This window comes from Antedon mediterranea, chromosome 9, assembly GCF_964355755.1.
Source record: "Antedon mediterranea chromosome 9, ecAntMedi1.1, whole genome shotgun sequence".
Lineage (NCBI taxonomy): Eukaryota > Metazoa > Echinodermata > Crinoidea > Comatulida > Antedonidae > Antedon > Antedon mediterranea.
Window position 1 is genome coordinate 15,301,825 of NC_092678.1, and position 20,585 is coordinate 15,322,409.

The window sequence follows — 20,585 nt, forward strand, 5'->3', positions numbered from 1 at the left end:
GATGTGAATATGAAGGCAATAAACTACTACTACTATTGACTTGTTTGAATTACTATGTGTTGTATTCTTGAATTATTTACTCACCAGACTCATACACTCTTAAAACAAAGTGACCAAAATCGGATAAATTTGTAACCGTAAATGTTGACATTTTTGGGGTAAAAACAAACCGTGAACGTGCCAAAGTTGGGTCAATAAATGGTCATAATGACCCAATATTTTGGGGTAAGCTGACCCAACAAATTGGGTTGGGTCATTAGAACTGGGTTGTGGTGACCCAAGTTGAGGCATTAAAACTGGGTCATGGTGACCCAATATTGGGTTATAGTAACTAAGTAGATTGCAATAAATGTTGGGTCATTACAACCATATTTTGGGTCAAATCAGATGAATAAAATAACAAAACTAATTATCCATATCATTTGATATTTTATTCAACTCATTACATTATTGAATTATTGAGTACTAGCGTAATTGAGTGTTATTAATAAATTGGAGAGGGTACTATGTTAGCGCATACGGTACCTATTGTAATTAATATTATTTTTTTCTTAATCACAAAAAATAATAAATTAATTTGCTTTCATTATCAAAATCACATTATCATAACTATGATCAGTCTTTTTATATATAAAATAAACAGGAAAATCTATTTTTTTAGCGCAGAATGTCCTCGCAGTATCGTTCAGTAATATATACCACCTGTCACCCCTGATGCTTTAATTTAGTAAATACTGGTAGGGGTGATCACAGAACAGATATTGCAGTAAAACAACTTCCTTTAGTTTTCTTATTTGTACAATAATAGATTACAATGACGCAGAAAGGAAGTCTATAAAGATGTGTATTGTATAACGGAAGTTGTACCAAAATAGTTAATTTAAGTTTCAGGATACCGGTGCTTTTTAATGACATGCCACGAATTGTATTTATTGACGCTAAATAATAATATTTGAGAAAATAGTATGACAATAGCTAAACTTCGTGTTACAGTTGACATATTTCTTACTGCCCAAAGAACGGACGGAATATTTAAAAATAGGCATACTGACTTCTAAATTATCTGTCAAAGTTAATAAAAAAATATTATAAGACTCTAATATAATAGGATCAAGTCACCATGCCGACGTATGTGCAGCAAATCGGCAATACGGACGTTTGAATTCGCAGTCCGTACTCACTGACGTCATAACATCTAAAAATTAATTTCGATTGGGCCACTGTATCTTAGCGTGTACCTGCACGGACATAATTAAGTAGCCTACCATACAAAAAGGCGGAAGGATGTATATATTGTTAATCTGACGTATATAAGAACATTTCTATTGGTTATGTTGCATTGTATTACTTTGAACCGGACGCATACTGTGGCTATAAAGCTTCGAATGGTACCACTTTGCTTTCTATCAACGGTGGGAGAGTGTTGGCCTAAAAAGGTAAGTGGTTGCTTATTAAAATCTTTCAATTAACTTTTTGCCAGTTAGCATGCCACTTTAATTAAAGTGGCTTCCTAACAACTTTGTTGCGCACTTTTTAGTACGTACAGTATCTGTATAACTTTTACCCTTTGTAAAACTCTTTTAGGGATAAAACACATTGCTTGGTGGTTGGGGGTAAAATACTAACAATAGCCTTTATTAATGCTTCCTTAAAGCCACATTGCAGAGCAAAATACGTACAGCCTATATTCTCTTCTTAAGTTATATGCTTTGTGACAAAAAATAACCCATTGAGTGCAAATATAGAAAATGAATAGCCGCTTCGTAGCAAATGTAGAGGCTTTTAAGATGCAGCAGTTTAAAAATTGAGTTTGTTTCGAAATGTAGGTATAATTATGGGTAGACTTTCGTTGTTGACATTAGCGTGCATGGTGACGTGGGTGTGTTTCGTAGTTACGAAACATTCAAATGCTACACCTCTGGCCGTGATAGTACCAGTCACTAATTTTGAAGGGGATACACACATTGACGAAGAAGATCTGAATTTAGAGGTAAGGTTGCGTAATACGTTTCACCAACACATTGCTGCAAAATTAAATACCACAATCAGTTATCTATTATCTATAAAAATGGGTGTAATTGATTCCTAAATAACTTATCAATAATACATTTTTGGCTCAGTTGTGCATGTGTAACTTATTATTGCAAACACGTGATAACGTGAATATTGCGGATTTGACTGCGTTAAAACTGCTCTTCTACCTCGACAAAATAATTAAATCGGAACATGTACTGTATATTGCACTAAAAGAACATTCAATATAAAAAGTTTGTCTAAAATTAAATCCATTATTATTATGTTTTGCCTAAATAAATACAAGTACAGTTTGCCTTTACTTACAAGAGATACACGGGCCTATAATCTATTATTTTCAGAGAGGAGAGCGCGATGTTGGATCGGGTGATGAGCCTAAGCCTGAGAAAAATAGACTGGTGAGTAGCATTCTTTTTTGTCTATTTTTGTTTAAAACAATTGTTTGACAATACAAGAATAATAATAGGCCTAAACAGTCTTAACGTCAGATTGTTTCTTTTGTACTGAAGGAAATCAAACATTTTTATGAACAGATTATGCCTGTGGCTACTATTTCAATGGGTATCAATATATTTTTGTTTAACTTGAAAAATTGCGAATATGTATACTGTATGTATTTTTGTTGAACATTATTATTATTTCGGTATGTTTTTTTTTCAGAGGAAACCCGAGATATCTAAGCTACAGATTCGTGGTCGTGTGACATCTAGATTTTCGAGTACCACTGTCACCAGCGTTCTTAGAAACCGAGCCGATGAAGCAGCGGAGGCCGTGTTTGTCATCAGACTTCCAGAAGAAGCATTTATTGCTAACTTTTCAATGTAGGTCTATTATTAGAAAATAAAAAGAGGATAGTTTAATGCGATTAATGATTTAGAATAAAAATGTTTTCTTAGTTTACGTATCCACAGAAGAGTAAAAATTACAATGAATTACAATGATAAACATTTCGGAAACGTTTTACAATTTTGTTGATAGCTAATGTCAGCTGCTGCTTTTAAAGATTTTTTTTCGAGAATTTTTTCAACTTTCGTAATTGCTAGTTGATACCGAAGTAGTTAAGGTGATGTCATTAATAATGTTGTACTTTCGACAGCATACAGTAGTTGAAACACTTAAACTTTATTACAAATTTTTGCAAATATATTTTGTTGTTACGTTGTTTAAAAATGTGATTTTAAACGTTCTAGCTATTTATATTTACCTTATACAGGTGATCTTTTTAAATATTAAATTAAAATCTGATTACAAAATTACGAAAAAAATCTTAAAAGCAGCAGCTGACTTACAAAATAATTGCAATGTGATGTTACTCTTTTCTCTGGTAAAAAAAATGTTGTAATGTAACACTGCAACCAGAAGTCTTTTTCCCGCCTGATATTAGTGCGCTTTCGATTTGAGATGGTAGACAAAGAAGACTGTAATTTAACAGGCTGTGTAACGTGGACGGGTTACATGTTCCACTCGTCATGGTCTGTTGCTGTCTCGTTTGTCTATGATACCAAAACAAACAAACTTTTGTTCATTAGGCTTATTGTTTTGTGGCAGTTTATTTGAGACTATATAAATATATAAATAAATAATAATTAAGTTTGCCACTACATAATAAGCATCATGTTTGTATAGATATTTTTAGATCAATTTTCAAAAATAAAATACAATAATTTAACAAGCATACAGTAGTTACATGCAATATGATTTGTTAAAAATTGCTATGACTATGTTTTAAGGGAAATAGATGGAGTTGTGTATCCTGCGAATATAGAAGAAAAAGAAAAGGCTCAAAAGATATACGACGACGCAAGAGACAGAGGTCAGAGTGCAGGCCAAGTAAAACAAACGTAAGTATTATGAAGTATACTATAATACAAAACCAGTTTAAAAGTCTTATAGTACGATACGTTGACGATACTATCAAACAATCAATGTATTTACTCTTTAAAACAGATTTGAAGAGAAACGGTGAAGAGAGCAACACAACACAATATTAATTTCTGTTAAATCTGATTGTAATGTTTAGTCTGAGTTAAACAATTTCCAAATCATCGTATCATTGTTTACTATTCCATTATATTTAAGGTCAGAAAAGGTAAATAGTTTTAAGGTATCTGTTAGTGTGGCCAAGAAAACATTCGTTACATTTGAACTGATATACCAAGAAATGCTGACACGCAAAAATGGTTATTTTGAGCATCGAACAAGTATTCGCCCAGGACAGGTAAGTGCAATTTTACCCTGTTTTCTAAGTATTATCAGCAAAATCTAAATGTATCTCAATCTAAACTGTCTGAATACAACACATTATTCTAAGACAGAACAATTAAAAAATAAATATATATTCATTTTCGTTTCAGTAAAAATTAATGGTTTGTATTCATTGAATGGGGAAATTATCTATTTCTATCTATTTTTAAACAAAACAATAAATATTTGTGTAAGCAAGATACGAATTTGATCGATTTGGATATCATGGTGTAGAGAGACAATTTATTATACCACAGCATTGACATCTGGAGGCCAAATCCTAAGACAGAATGTGTCTCTTAGTTTGATATTGTCTAAAAAATCTGCCAACCCGTGTTCTTTTTTTTAGATTGTTAAAACTATTGACATGCAAGTGGCTATCCTTGAAAGTCAAGGATTGACCGAAGTTAATACAAGTTGGGTCGGGGATGGAAATAAAAACGACGTAATAACAATACATGATGTTGGCGAAATAAAACTTAAAGGCAAAGATACACGATGTTTCATATCGTATGAACCAACTGCTGACGAACAACGAGAAGATTCAGAAGATGGACTAGAGGGGGATTTCGTTATCCGTTACGACGTTGATCATCCAAAAAGCGGAGGTGAACTGCAGGTGATATATTGATATTACTTGTACTTAGCTGCATCTTTATTTTGTTAATGTCATAGCTCGTTTTCCAGTCGTGACGGTTTAACCGTGATAAATTAACCTTCTGTCTGAGAATACGTCCAGGGCGAGAAATTACGCGACGTCTCAGGAAAAAATCATGAATAATGCATAAGATTACTTATTGTCTGTGTAAGCCTAAAGATAGCCAAAACCTATTTCTTAAATATGACAACCTAAATAATCTTTCTCAACTATTAATACATCTACTATTTTGGTGTGATTCGAACCCATGGTTTCAATTCTATAAGTATATACAATGTCGCGCGACGCAAGCTGGTTTGCCGACAACCTATTTGATATATCTATGTCCATGCATATATAGAGCCTTTTACAACCGTCCTTAAGAAGCGGTCCTTTAATAGAGGTGGTGGTCCTTAAAAAAAGTCGTCACTGACAAGAGGTGTGGTCGTTCAGAGAGGAGATCACTTCCAAGAGGTGGTCAATTATAAGAAGCGGTCCCTTAAACGAGAAGGTGGTCGTTCAATAGAGGTCGTTGTGACTGGAGATAGTCGATTATGAGAATCGGTCCTTTAATAGAGAGAAAAAGTTTGTGGTCCCTTAAAAGAGGTGGCTAAGATAGCTAAGTAAAGATCGATACATTGCACAAGGTTTAGACATTTTTGTAAAATATATAGTTTTCTACCTTAGCTGGCGATAGTAACTACATAAGCTGGGAGGCAATTTTCGTTACTACACAAGCTGTTGACCGTTTCTACATTAGTTGGTGTTGATTTTTATTTACTACATAAGCTGTTGGGGTTTCTACATTAGCTAAATGTTTTACTACATTAGCGGTGAATTTTTCTAAATTAACGGTTGTTTCGACATTAGCTGGCGTTTTCTAAATTAGCGGTTGTAACAGAGTCCATAATGTAGATTTCTGTCGAGTACGTCGAGTAATAAACGATTCGCGTCCTGGACAAATTGAAAGCTCGCTGATTTATCAAAACAATGTAACTGTTTGTTTAAATATATCTACACAACGTTAAGCTCTGTCTAAACGTACTATCAAACATTTTAAACTAAACAGTATGATGTATGTGCCATGGACATGATGTCATATCACAACCATGTGTTGCCAAACTAGTAGACAGAGCTATACTTTCGAAAAGTCCAACATTGGATGTATTTACTTTTTTATTTTACAGATTGTGAATGGCTATTTTGTCCATTACTTTTCACCAGAAGGTCTTCCAGTGGTTCGTAAGAATGTTGTGTTTGTTATTGATGTCAGTGGATCAATGAATGGACGGAAGATTCAGCAAACAAAGGAAGCTATGTACACGATTTTAGATGATATGAGAGAAGTTGATTTTTTTAATATCGTAACTTTTACTGATATTACAACCACGTGGAAGAACACGCTTCAGCAAGCAACTTATACAAATATTCAACGTGCTAAGAAGTTTGTAAAATCATTAACCGCCCTCTACGGTAAGAGTTCACTCTTCTCTGATAAACTGATAAATGATGCCTAAGCTGGAAATACGTCGCCCTCTATTGACTAATATTAATTATTATGATGATTTAGGCCTAGGCATAGACATTCATGAATAAGTCAGTACCTATACAACAAAACCCTGAAATAATCAGAATCTGCAGGTGTTATGAGATAGTAACTAAATACTTAACACATTCACGTTATAACTTGTCTGTAGATAGAACCTACTGGCGCATATTACCGATGTAATAAAAGTATTCAACACCTCGATTCATTACTAGGTGAATTGCGATAGTCAGTGAGAATCTATCCCATGACTGATGTTAAATATAGAAAAAATCGCTAATAATATTAATCCATTATTATTGTATTACCAAATAGTAACAGTTTTTTTTGTCACTTTTTGTCATTACTAATAAACAATAGTATAGTCATGTCTCGGGATTGTTCTATAGTCACAACCAGCGCCTCTATGAATTGGTGACTAGTTGGGAGCAGGAACGCTGCCGTTTTGATTTAACGGAAAGTATTCACGACTTTTTTTTCTTCTTTTTTGTCTATAGGAACAAACCTAAATGAGGGACTGATAGATGGTATACAACTATTACAGAGGCTCACAGAAAACACAGAAGACAGCATACATGGGGTGTCCATGGTGATCATGCTGACTGACGGGCAGCCAACGAATGGTGAAACCAGACTAAACGTTATAGAAAAAAATGTAGAACAAGCAATAGATGGAAAGTATTCTCTTTTTAACCTTGGCTTTGGTGACAATGTTGATTTCACTTTTCTAGAGAAGTTAGCTTTAAGAAATCGTGGCCTGGCAAGAAAGATATACGATGACTCAAAGGCTAGCGTTCAGCTTGAAGGGTTCTTTGATGAGGTTGCAACACCTCTTCTTTACAACGTCGTTTTCAATTACCCAGAAGAGATTGTGGAAATCAACAGCTTATCTCAGACGACTTTTCCAAATTACTTTAAAGGCACAGAACTAGTTGTTACTGGAAAGATAAAAAAATCGCATATGAGTAATGAGGTCCTTGAAATGACAATTGGTGCGAATTCCGTCGAGACTGCTATTGAATTTCCACTATCAGTTGAAACAGAAGTGGTAAGTAATATTAGTAAAACAGCACACTCTTAACAGTTTCAAATGTTAGCTAGTTAATTGTATCCTTCAGTGATTGAGATCAGATGGTTTATCTGTGTCTGCAACACAATCAGTTCAATGCCCATTTAAAGACACCGCGTGCGCGCGGGGAAAATATATACATACAGTACTGTTGGTATTTATCGCAGCCAGACGTAAGATCAAAGGACTGTCACGTGTTCCTATCCTAGCAGGGCAAACTTAGTATCTTGTTGTTAGATTACATTGCATAAACATAGAAAGTACTGAAGTCATTTCCTTTTATTACAATCTATACAAGATTAAACATAAACAAACACTAACTAATTCAAATACGAATACAATTGAAACGAATACATACCGTGGTAATGTCGTGTATATTTCAAAAATTCAATTTATTAATTGATTCTTATCTTCTGTATAGGTTCCAGAACTATTGCTCCACAAATATGCAGTTGATGATTTTGCTCAACGGCTATGGGCTTACCTGTCAATCAAAGACATGCTACAGAGACGAAGTATCAGTAACAATGTCACCGAAAAAGACGAATTAAAAGAAAAGGCTCTGCAGTTATCACTTGAGTACCATTTTGTAACTCCTTTGACCTCATTGGTCGTTGTTAAGCCGGATGAAGATAAGAAAGAATACGTGCAGGATGAAATAAATTCACTATCAGAAGAACGAGAAGTACAGCCGTCTCAAAGTGGGGGTAAATAAAATCATTACTTTATTTTTAATATTTATAAACGGTATTGTAATGGATTTTCGTCATATAATGGATTTCAGCTTGAAGATGACAACTACCCTATTTACACTTACGATTGTGTTCTGGGATGTTCATTTGCCACTCCATGCCAGAATCAGAACCAAACTTAGATATTTGAGCCTGAATCTGATTGACCGTGCGTTCCTAACGATAGCCAGGGAGATTAATTGACTTCATTTTGTCACGGTTTACTGCATAAGCTTGCACAAACATTAAAGTCGCTCCTGGACCCGCCTTGAGAGGTGGTCCAGGTATGCATCCGGCTCAGGGCCGGCCTAGCTTTATGAGTGTTTACACTTATAGATTGTCAAATTGTAAGTGTAAAGAAGCTGACAAACTAGACTAAATCTCTGACTACACTATCAAACTAGTAGGACAAAAAATGTGTGTGCCCAAATATGGTTGTGATATGACATCATCATGTCTATATAGGGGCACATTACAGTTGTTTGTCACATAACGTTTGATAATGTAGACTGAGTTTCACAGCCGAAAGAGATACAAGCATCTTCTAACGATTAGAATCATGACGTTAAAATATAGCGCAACTGTGACAATTGACGATGTCAGCCAAAATTATATTACCATTATTTATTTTTAGTAAAACAACTTTCAATAATTTGTGTTTAGGATCATTTGCAAGAATGGCCAGTCAAATTCAGGCCAGTCCAGTTAGAGGGCCAGGTATAGTATACATACTTAATAGACATTAAAATACATTTTTTTCTTCTAAAAATGAAAGGCTGCTGCGCATCTTTGGCATAGCAAAATTATATGTGCATAAAACAATTTTAGCTTATCGAGGGAACACATTGTTCTGTTAGAAACAGGCTTTATGGACTTGAAATGATTCAATTAGAAATGTTGATACATTTATATCACCACTTAATTCTGCTACAGTCAATAGGTGCATAATGCTGTACTTTTAACACACCCTACACTGTTCTGTATTACCTACGGTAGAATCTATGACTTCATATTTGATTTGAAATGTGGTTAATACAAAACAGATAAAACAGAATAGTTTTACAATTTTAGAAAAAAGTTTTTTTAATTTGTTTGGGTGGAACATGTTTAGTAAAATAAATTATCCATAGTTATGTAATGGACAAATGTGACCAAATATAGTAAAAAAATGGTATCTGTGGTTAATATTGCTAATACTGTCAGCTGTAAATGTACTTGACAAAACTGGGTTTCTATAAATGATCAATTCTAAATTATTTGCATTTTTTCCAGGTCGTCCTTCATCACAAAATCTAGCCAAACGTAAACAATGTAAGTTTGTAACAAGTTGTTATCAACAATAACAATAACGGTACTAACGGTACAGAGACACAGCTTTTAACAGATGCCGATAAATGTTCGCAAAATACAAATACTGAGTATCATCAGTAGGCAATACAATTGTAGTTAATCATAAATTGAACAAGGCCATATACATGGTTGCAGTCGCGTACTCAAGTAGTGTTTACTGACTAACCGACCGACCGACCGACCAACTGACCGATATAGTGAGCTGTAGATTCACGTTGCACGCGACAAAAAATACCATGTGGCTATAAAAAGAAACGTTACCTGTATCAGATCGGGTTTTAGTGAAAGAATGAATAATATATTGGTGTTGGTAATAGTACTTAATTTACCCTAATTACAATAGAGTGTTTTGAAAAAAAAAAGTTTACTCTAATATTTTCTTTTTATTTAATTTAAACTGATTCAAAAGAAGGCATATGACAATGCCTTCGAGAGTAAATGACAAAAATCAAATAAAATAGAGTCGTTTTGCGCGGAATGAAAAAGACTGATATAGGCTACTTGTGCTAAATATCTATAGTGAACAAAATAACAAGAAAGCCTAGGGCATACCCTGTACTTTACCTGCAAAAGAAGGATAACCACAAAGAATGACGAAAACTATTATGGTAAATTAGTAAACAAATTAATGTAAAGCAAGAAAAACTGTCATTTTCTTTATAATTTTAGGTTAATGTAGCAATATTAGATTGTATGCAGGTAGTTAACAACTCTACAGCTCACTATGTCGGTTGGTTGGTTGGTCGGTCGGTAAACACCAACTGAAATTTGCGCACGCAACTGCAGCCATGTCTATGGGCTTGTTACTTTACCATCTTGTTTAAATTCCCAGCGTTTTGACTAAAGTGTCATCATGGTTCAATCTTTGGACTTTTCATTTCCAAAAGAAACATTAGAAAACACTTAAATGAAATATTATAATATAATATTTATAATATATACAGTACATATCATTACAATACAAACACTTTTAAACACTTCTTTTTTTACATTGCAGGGAAATCGTTTGGTAAGTGTTAATGTGTGTTTTTTTTAATATTTATTATAATACCAAAATGAATTATGGTGATCAAACTTTTACACTTGCATGTCCTAAACTGTGAAACATCTTCCTAATCCAATTCCAATACACCTTATATCGAAGTTGTTTAAACACATCTTTTTTGTTAGTTGTAATTTCAATCTGTTTTCACCCATCTTTATTTGTAAGAGCTTTGGGCATTCTGTTGATCTGTTGATCGCTATTATAAATTTGAAAACATTAACATGTGTTTAGATCCTACTCAACATCAGTTGCTGATATTATAACGGGTACAGTGTTAAACATACTACAAAAAAATGGCATTTTTTTGTTGTTTTTTTTTTATTTTTCAAAGAATAGATTTAAAATATGAGAATAGATAACAGAGGTATTGTCCCACTAAAACATGAAAATGAAGATTAATAAAAATTAAACTTTGAACAGGCCATATTTAAAGTTAAATACTTCCATAGACAGAAACGATAACAGAATAAAGTTTTCACTTACAAAATGACAAAATAAACCAAATAACAACTAAAACACCATTGGCTGGCAACCAATATGACAATTCTTTTCTTAAAATTACCGTTTTTCCTAGTAAATATTCTGTTTTTGATTGATTTTTTGGTAAAAGTGGATAAATATATACATGAGATTTGTGTATAGTGAATTTCTACAAAAAGAGAGATATGTATATTTAGTTATGCAATAATTGTCTAACTATTTTGTTATTAGCTGATGGCGATCCTCACTTCATGGTTAACGTCCCACAGTCAGATCTGTACGTTTGTTTCAATATTATGGGATCTTTTGGAGAGACTTATAGATTAATACACGATCCAGAAAACGGTAAGATAAGTGTTACATTGTAATACATCATGTTGTACCAACGATACAACATAATGATAAAGAATAGCCCTACTTAAAGTTTAACACCACATGCCAGTGTTTACAAAACATTTTCCCGCGCATCAAAATGTCATTTATGGGGCGTCATCGCCGCCAAAGTTATCAAGGAATAAAACAATAACTATAACAATTAATGTACACTATCCGATAAAATCAATCACACAGACCTCTTTAATGGTAAACACTCAATACAATAAATACAATAATTACATTGATAATAAAGATACGTAGATACATAGTTTATGGGTTAAGATACACAGAAGCCAAAGTGCCTTGTCTTTGTAGTCCTAAGCATAAACATAATACATAAACGGACGCATTACATCAAGATAATTATACGAATCTATTTTACAGAATTATTTGAATAAACATAAAAAGAAAGCGCAATGCTGAAAGTAATGATCATTAATATTTTATTTATTAATAATATTATTATTATCTTCTGTATTATTATTATAATTATATGTAAATTACATGACATGGTCGTGATCGTCTCTCTTACAAAGGTATAACGGTTACTGGTAATATTATTGAAGAGCCGTTCGTTCGACCAGGAAAACTTAAAAAGCGTTCATACTTCGGCGAAGTAACGTTCGAGATTGGTAAGAAAACAATAACGGTAAACCCGTCGGAAATAATCTTTGATGGAATCCATGAGTTTTCCTGGGATTATGATGTATCGATTGGGTCTCCTGATTTGTCTCTGAGCATCGAAGACCACCGGTTCACTCGAATATACGTTTGCGAAAACATTACATTGGTGGCATTGCGACATGCTGTTACTGGAGAAAATATCATGAAAGTTGGATATATGGGAGTGTACATTGAAAATGGACAAGGTCTGTCAAGCAAAGTCCATGGACTCATTGGTAAGAAAGTTTACATCATCTATAAACGATTTAAACATTTCTTACACTACTTGGAAATGTTTTGTTCTTCTTTGAATGGATTTTACCTTGTTATTTCTTCTTTTTAAGCCTTTCCCTAAATAAGTATATATAAGATATTTATAAATGTCTTCTTCTTTGTCCTTCCTTCTTTTGAATTTTTATTCTGTATGTTGAAAGAAATATATTCCTTATCTTATTTTCATTTCACAACAAATACTATTTCGCTCATTAGATTTTGCTTTTTTTTCTCTTACAATCAATATTATTGAAGTTCATATTTTCACGGATGAATGTATATTGTTACGACCACTTTTGGCCTAGGCCGAAATACCTAAATAAATAGCAACAACGAGGCTTGGAACAGACAATAGTCGACACTCAGAGTATTATGCAAAGAGCACGAGCTCTATTTATTTCCTTTCACGAAGCACAAAATACATAACAACACAATTATAGATACGTATGATACCGAGTGGTTGGTTTGCCTGGCCATCTGTACACATCACAACCTTCTTATTCTTATCGTCCTGCCTTGCTTCCAGTATCAAGCACAGTTCTAACCGCAAGCGTCCTTAGCTGGCCCTGTCTCCTGAGTGACTCCCTTCTTTGTATCCCACACCCAGCACAGCTTTCCAAAATACCGCGCACCACCATGCTCCATTCTGATTCGTCCACTTGACCACCGACGACTTGATTCATTTGCATGCGACATGTGACACCTGACTCTCGTCACACGTAACACTCTCCCCCTTAAAGTTAGTTTTTCGTCAGGAAAACTTTTGGTGCCTCCTCACCAACCACTGGTATTTACAAAAACATCTCTAATTTATTACACAATTTCAATTTCACATTACATCATATATTTTCATTTTATTCATCTATTTTTTTTTTTTTTAACACTTCCATTTTTATTACATTTCCTACTTTTCTTTACCTTAGAGCTACATATCACTATTTTAACTTGTATTATTTACTTTTTTTTTTTCACACAAGTATACATACATTATTCTTAATTTTACACATCTATATTCATTTGCATTACATTCATAATATTTATATTCATTTGCATTACATTCATAATATTTATATTCATTTGCATTACATTCATAATATTTATATTCATTTGCATTACATTCATAATATTGTTCACACCCCACGAGACAGAGCATCGGCAATCACATTTTCCTTTCCTTTAACATGCTTAATCTCAACATTGTATTCTTGTAAAGTTAGTCCCCACCTCAGCAACCGCTGATTTTTATTTCGCATTTTATAAATAAAGGTAAGTGGGTTGTGGTCAGTGAACACAAGTATTGGGTCTACGGTAGTGCTTAGATATACATCAAAATGCGTTAACGACTCCAATAGTGCCAGACATTCTTTCTCAATAGTCGAATAATTCATTTGGTGTTTACTTAATTTTCTAGAAAAATAACATACGGGACATTCTATCCCATCAACGTTCTTCTGCATGAGAACGCTACCAATCCCCACATCACAGGCGTCTACATACAAACGGAATTGTTTCTTAAAATCCGGTGCTATAAGGATTGGTTCACACATTAGCATAGACTTAATTTTCCTAAAGGCACTTTCACATATATCCGACCACTTAAATTTTACATTCTTCTTAAGCAATTCTGTAAGAGGACCTGCTACGCTAGAAAAATTGGGACAAAACTTCCGATAGTACCCCACCATCCCTAAAAACCTCATCAACGATTTTTTGTTTGTGGGTGCTGGGTACCGATAAATACTCTCAACCTTAGCCCTGATGGGTCTAACCCTTCCCTGCCCCACAACATGACCAAGATACGTAACCGTAGCATGACAGAATTCACTCTTACTTAAGTTTACAGTTAGGTTTGCTTGTGACAAAGCTTTAAACATTTCATTTAACTGTTGCATGTGTTGCTCCCAAGTTTGACTGTATACAATCAGGTCATCAACATACGCCTCGCAGCCTTCTACGTTAGCTACAAGTCGATTTACCATTCGTTGAAATGTCGCGGGCGCATTCTTAAGGCCAAACGGCATCACCCTGTATTGATAAAGCCCGAACGGGGTACAGAAAGCAGAAATTTCCTGGGCGCGCGGCGTTAGTGGCACTTGCCAGTAGCCTTTTAAAAGGTCAAATTTACTAACAAATTTTGCGTTCCCCACCTTATCTATTAAATCTTCAATTCTCGGAATTGGATACGAGTCTGTTTTTGAACAACGATTAACTGCTCGCATATCCGCCACGAGTCTATATGAACCATCAGACTTGGGAACAAGCATGCATGGCGAACTCCAGTCGCTTTTACTAAGCTCAATTATACTATTTTTTAACATATATTCAATTTCCTTATAGAGATACTTCATTTTAATTGGATTCACCCTGTAAGGATGTTGCTTAATAGGTTGTGTATCCCCAACAATGATATCATGGATTGCAGCATTTGTTACACTAGGGGTGTCAGAAAAGATACCGTTCCATTTATTCACAAGTGTACTCAATTGACTCTGCTGTTCTATTGATAAATGAGTTAACTTTTGTTGTAAATTGTTCATTACATCAGAGTTGCTTAGTTTTAAATCATATTCCTTGCCCTTTTCTTTTAAATCATTGTGAGAGCCACCGTCATTGTTACAAGCTACAGCCGCACAATTTGGTTTTACATCGCGAGAAACATGTTCGGCATATTCTTTAAGCATATTAATGTGACATAATTGTCTACTCTTCCGTCTCCCTGGTGTATTTATGACATAATTTAGATCATTTATTTTTGAGTCGATTTCGTATGGACCGTGAAATCGCGCTTGCATTGGGCTCCCCTGAATGGGAAACAACGCCAAAACCTTGTCCCCAGGTTTAAAAACCCTGCTTTTTGCATTTTTATCATACCAAGTTTTCATCTTAGTTTGTGCTTTTACTAAATTTGCTTTAGCAATGACGGTCGCCCTGTTAAGTTTATGCCTAAAGTCACATACATAATCCAATAAATTTACATTATTTAGTTCTCCTTGGAGCCACTTGTCTTTCAGCAATTTTAATGGTCCCCGCACGGAGTGACCGAAGACCAACTGAAATGGGCTGAAACCTAATGTTTCTTGTACAGATTCTCTGGCTGCAAAAAGAACTAAATGTACCCCTTCGTCCCATTCCCTTTGAAACTCTACACAATATGCCCTTAACATGTTTTTTAACGTTTGGTGAAATCTTTCTATAGCACCTTGAGACTCTGGGTGATACGCACTAGATGTTGATTGCTCTATGCCCAATTGTAACATAATTTGTTGGAATAACCCTGACTTAAAATTAGTGCCCTGGTCAGATTGAATTGATGTAGGCAAACCAACTAATGTGAAGAATTTAATTAAAGCTTTGACTACCGTTGCTGCCTTAATATTTCTAAGTGGGACTGCTTCGGGAAAACGCGTAGAGCAGCACATAATAGTAAGGAGATATTGATTTCCGGACTTTGTTTTTGGCAATGGACCAACGCAATCTATCATAACTTTGCTGAATGGTTCCCCAAAAGCGGGTATTGGCTTAAGCGGTGCTACCGGAATTTTCTTATTTGGCTTTCCCACAACCTGGCATATGTGGCACAAACGGCAATAGCGTGATACTTCCTTTTTAAGAGATGGCCACCAGAAATGTTGAATAATTTTATCATGTGTTTTTCTAACACCCAAGTGCCCTGACATAGAGTTGTCATGGGCTATGCCTATTACATCGTCGTGATAGACTTTCGGGACTACAATTTGATGTACCACAGCCCACACATCATGTACCTGTGCATGACGTGGCCTCCATTTTCTCATAACAACGTTATTTTCTTTATAGAAGCAGACCGGTAGTTTTGCCGCCTCCTCCTTAGGTAACACCCTAGACCCCAATTTCTGTATAAATGAATCATCTTCTTGTTCCTTGATCAACATTTCTGTACTTAAAGGCTCTCTTTTTCTACTTTTGGGTTCACCTGACCCTACATTTAAGGAAGTGTCGCACTTTGTCTTTTTGATATCTTCACCTGGGTTATAAAATTCTAGATTTGACATGAATGTCCCCTCTAAATCTAATCCATCGTTATCGGACATTCTATCTTCAATTTTCTGTGTCATTGCACGTGTTACAGCGCAGGCGGGGTATTCCCAATCATTGTCGGGCGTACCAGTTTCACATAGCACATTAGACTCTTGTAGTGTGCGAGTTAAATTATCGTTAATCATTAATTCAGGTAACACCCTACCGCCAGCCAAATCATTACCCAAAAGCATATCAATACCCTTTACTGGAAGCTCCGGTACAACACCTATTATCGCTTCCCCTTTAACTAATTCAGAATCAATTATTACTTTGTGTAACGGGACATTAATAACATTCATCCCCACACCTCGAATTAACGCGGTCATACTCGTAGAACTACTTTTACCGAAAGAAAGAGCTCCTTCCAACATCATAGATTGGGCACAGCATGTATCTCGCATGACCCTAATGCGTTTAAAGCAATCATCACCTTTTAGCGATACCCGTGCCTCTGACATAAATGGTGCAAAATTTTCATTAGTTTTATTACATTCAATTTGCTTATTTACTTTTGAAATGTTGTTGGTGTCCCCTTTTAATGTAGCACATCCTACTGGAAGAGAAGATTTGTTACTTGAGTTACGTTTGAGAAAATAACATTGAGACATAACATGTCCTGGTTTTTTGCAATGGTAACATGTTAATACCTTAGGCTTATCCCAACGCTTACTCTTAAACGGACTCTGTCTCTTAGTATCAGATACCCGTTTGTAATCACGTGGTTTATCCTCATGGTTAGGATTATTTATGTTTATCGCACTTAATTTATGAGTCAATGCATAGTCATCGGCATATACTGCTGCGTCTTTCAATGTATCAATTTTACGTTCATCAAGGTGAATTTTAATATCAACATGAATGCACCTTTTAAATTCTTCTATTAACATCATTTGCTTTAAATTATCATAATTCACTTCTACATCTTTAGAACTAACCCATCTATCAAACATTTGCTCTTTAACTCTGGCAAACTCCACATGCGTTTGTTCACACTGTATCCTCGCATCTCTAAATCTTTGTCGATAAGCTTCTGGCACAAGTTCGTAAGCACTGAGCACTGCTTTCTTCACTATTTCATAATCACTACATTCATGAAGGGGTAGAGCCGAATAAATTTCACGTGCTTTCCCTATGAAAACACTCTGTAACAGAAGGGTCCACTTTTCTGTCGGCCACTTCATACTGTACGCAATTTTTTCAAAGTGTTGAAAATATTTATCAACTTCGGTTTCCTGAAATTTTGGAACAAGCCTAATGTGTTTAGACGCATCGAAAGCATCAGGCGCACTAGCAACATTTACTTTTCCTTCTCTCTCTCTCTCAATAATGTCTCTTTCAATTTGGTACTGCAATTTCGCAAGCTCTAACTCTACATCTGCTTTTTGCTTTGCCCTCTCCATTTCCATTTCCATCATCATTCTCTCTTTATCAATTTCCATCTTAGCCATTTGTAACTCTAATTCTTTCAATTTTACAGCTTCACTCTCTACTTCCTCAACCACAATCACTTCCTTTAAACATGATTCTTCTAAGTATTCTTCTCTTACAAGGGTTTCAATTAATTTATTTTTAACAACTTGTTTTCTCGTAGACTGTTTTAAATGCAGATCAAAATACCTTCCCAACGCCAACAAATCTGGCTTTTTTAACGTATTAAATTTTTCCCAGGAAACACACTCTGCAAGGTATTTTTCAGCCTCAAACTCCATTATAAACAAATGGTTAAAAAAAATTACAATAGTGTAGTAGTGATTGTTTGTTCCAAACCCCGAGTGAGTCCGATAACTCCGGTGTTCCCGGACGAGCCCCCAATTTCTGTTACGACCACTTTTGGCCTAGGCCGAAATACCTAAATAAATAGCAACAACGAGGCTTGGAACAGACAATAGTCGACACTCAGAGTATTATGCAAAGAGCACGAGCTCTATTTATTTCCTTTCACGAAGCACAAAATACATAACAACACAATTATAGATACGTATGATACCGAGTGGTTGGTTTGCCTGGCCATCTGTACACATCACAACCTTCTTATTCTTATCGTCCTGCCTTGCTTCCAGTATCAAGCACAGTTCTAACCGCAAGCGTCCTTAGCTGGCCCTGTCTCCTGAGTGACTCCCTTCTTTGTATCCCACACCCAGCACAGCTTTCCAAAATACCGCGCACCACCATGCTCCATTCTGATTCGTCCACTTGACCACCGACGACTTGATTCATTTGCATGCGACATGTGACACCTGACTCTCGTCACACGTAACAATATTTATTATTAAGAAAATATCCTTTAAGATTGGAAAAATCACCGGTATACTTTAAAAGAAAACAAGACAAAATAATTCACATTGGGCCAAACACTTCTTGGGACAAACTGCCTACGTGTTAGGCAAGTTGGTTCTAGGTATAACCCAATTTGACTTTCCTGCATACATTATCACATAAATGCTGGATGATATAGAGTGAGCTCATCTAATTCATGATGAATTGTTATTTTATAGGCCAATTTCAGGACAAGGAGATGCTGGTTGAGAATGAAAGCATCCGAGTTAATGAAGATTTCGAAGTTCATGCCACACTTAAAGTAGAATCTCGTCAAGTAACCGTTACTAAACAGTATCGCATGGTACCTGCGCTTGCACAAAAACAACCATGTTGGTTTGCAGGCGACAACGCAGCCGGTTTGATTGACGGCCATCATACTGACTACTTGCAAAAACAAATATAGTTTTGTAGATATTGTTCATTACCTTTCAATAATTGTTAAACATCGTATAACTGTATTAATAAATAAGTTTTCGCAGGACCTCGTAAACGTTAACTTTAACTATATTTCTCATCATGCAACGCGCAAGCTGTCCGCTTACTTTGTAAACAAATCGATCTGCGCGTGCGCATGCATTACAACAACCTTTTGTTACGTACGTCAATAACCTTATTTCTGAAAAAATAGCGTCAATGAAAAACGTTAACCGAAGGGTATCGAAACATGAAATAATCATTCAATTTCTGCAAAATGGTTAAGAAAACAATGGTAAATTTAAAGTTTTTAATTAAACCAAATAATACGAATTGTTCATCGAATTTCCTATTTGTCAGCCAGTATTCATCTTTAAACAAGCCTAGCTAGGCCTAGTATCTAGGCACAAGATATTCCATGATTTGTTCGCGACACATGCGTTCCGTTCTACATTTCTCGTCGAAGCGAAATAAAAAAAAATAGTACGTTGCGCAACTTTTGGCTGAACTACGTTTTTATGCAAATGAGTAGAGTGTTGACGACATCCGTTAAAGTTACCGTTTACATGCTCATGCGAAAACTCCATTATATCTCATCTTTGTCTTTATCAAACAAATGATGATGTTGCAACTTTTGAAAATTATGACCAGTACATATAACTTAAACACAAACATGTCTGTTGCTTCTTTAGTATTAAATAAATAGTGCCTTGAGCACTTTTAGTGGATATGTGCGAATTAGACAATTCTGATGCCTAAAGACTAAATAAATTCAATATGTTTTAAAACATTAACAAATATACCTAAACCAATATCTAACATGAATCTTACAAATGTTATCAATTACATAAAAGTATGCATTTTGACGTTGAACACATTGTCACATAATATGTGACAATTATAGTCTATTTTGATCAATAAAATTGATAATAGTAAACATTATGTGTGTGTTTTTTTTTAAACTAAATATTATATTATTTTAATAAAAAAGCATCCTTATTATTACAGTGAGCAGTGCAAGTGTTTTTTTCTAAACTTTCTATTATTTAAAAGTCGAAGATAGCCAGGTCTCGGGTCCATTCTATTGTCGCCACAGATTGATATCTTCATCAGTACTTCTATGAATGGATGATTAGCTGGGAACACGAACGCTAGTTGATCATACCCAGTACCGTTTTGATCATACGATTAATCGGGGAAACCACCTCACGACCTTTTTTTCCTAATCGCTCAAAGTAGTTTACAATAAACATTGACTTTTCTTTCAGCAAGTTTCAACATGTATTCAATTTACCACTTTACAATTACATCAACACATTTCCCAATCTCTCAAGGCAGCTTTTTTT

General features: G+C 35.0%; 2 protein-coding genes across 2 annotated transcripts; one reads left to right on the forward strand and one right to left on the reverse strand.

Moving 5' to 3' along the window:
• The first annotated feature begins 1,415 nt into the window (after positions 1 to 1,415).
• Positions 1,416 to 20,124, forward strand: LOC140059131 (inter-alpha-trypsin inhibitor heavy chain H3-like). Its single transcript, XM_072104976.1, has 15 exons — positions 1,416 to 1,436; positions 1,827 to 1,990; positions 2,376 to 2,432; positions 2,695 to 2,855; positions 3,765 to 3,875; positions 4,114 to 4,252; positions 4,628 to 4,897; positions 6,103 to 6,388; positions 6,959 to 7,509; positions 7,952 to 8,237; positions 8,925 to 8,978; positions 9,534 to 9,572; positions 11,368 to 11,481; positions 12,048 to 12,410; positions 19,002 to 20,124. Exons 2-15 carry the CDS (start codon positions 1,835 to 1,837, stop codon positions 19,226 to 19,228), a joined length of 2,814 nt encoding a protein of 937 aa, XP_071961077.1. The 5' UTR covers positions 1,416 to 1,436; positions 1,827 to 1,834; the 3' UTR covers positions 19,229 to 20,124.
• On the reverse strand, positions 12,777 to 18,269 carry LOC140059294 (uncharacterized). Its single transcript, XM_072105160.1, has one exon. It carries the CDS (start codon positions 18,213 to 18,215, stop codon positions 13,578 to 13,580), a length of 4,638 nt encoding a protein of 1,545 aa, XP_071961261.1. The 5' UTR covers positions 18,216 to 18,269; the 3' UTR covers positions 12,777 to 13,577.
• Positions 20,125 to 20,585: the final 461 nt, after the last annotated feature.

Coding starts and splice junctions, on each gene's coding strand:
- LOC140059131 (XM_072104976.1), top strand. CDS start 1,835: ATGGGTAGACTTTCGTTGTTGACATTAGCGTGCATGGTGACGTGGGTG. Junction 4,898..6,102: donor AAAGCGGAGGTGAACTGCAG/GTGATATATTGA, acceptor TTTATTTTACAG/ATTGTGAATGGCTATTTTGT. Junction 11,482..12,047: donor AATACACGATCCAGAAAACG/GTAAGATAAGTG, acceptor TCTCTTACAAAG/GTATAACGGTTACTGGTAAT.
- LOC140059294 (XM_072105160.1), bottom strand. CDS start 18,215: ATGGAGTTTGAGGCTGAAAAATACCTTGCAGAGTGTGTTTCCTGGGAA.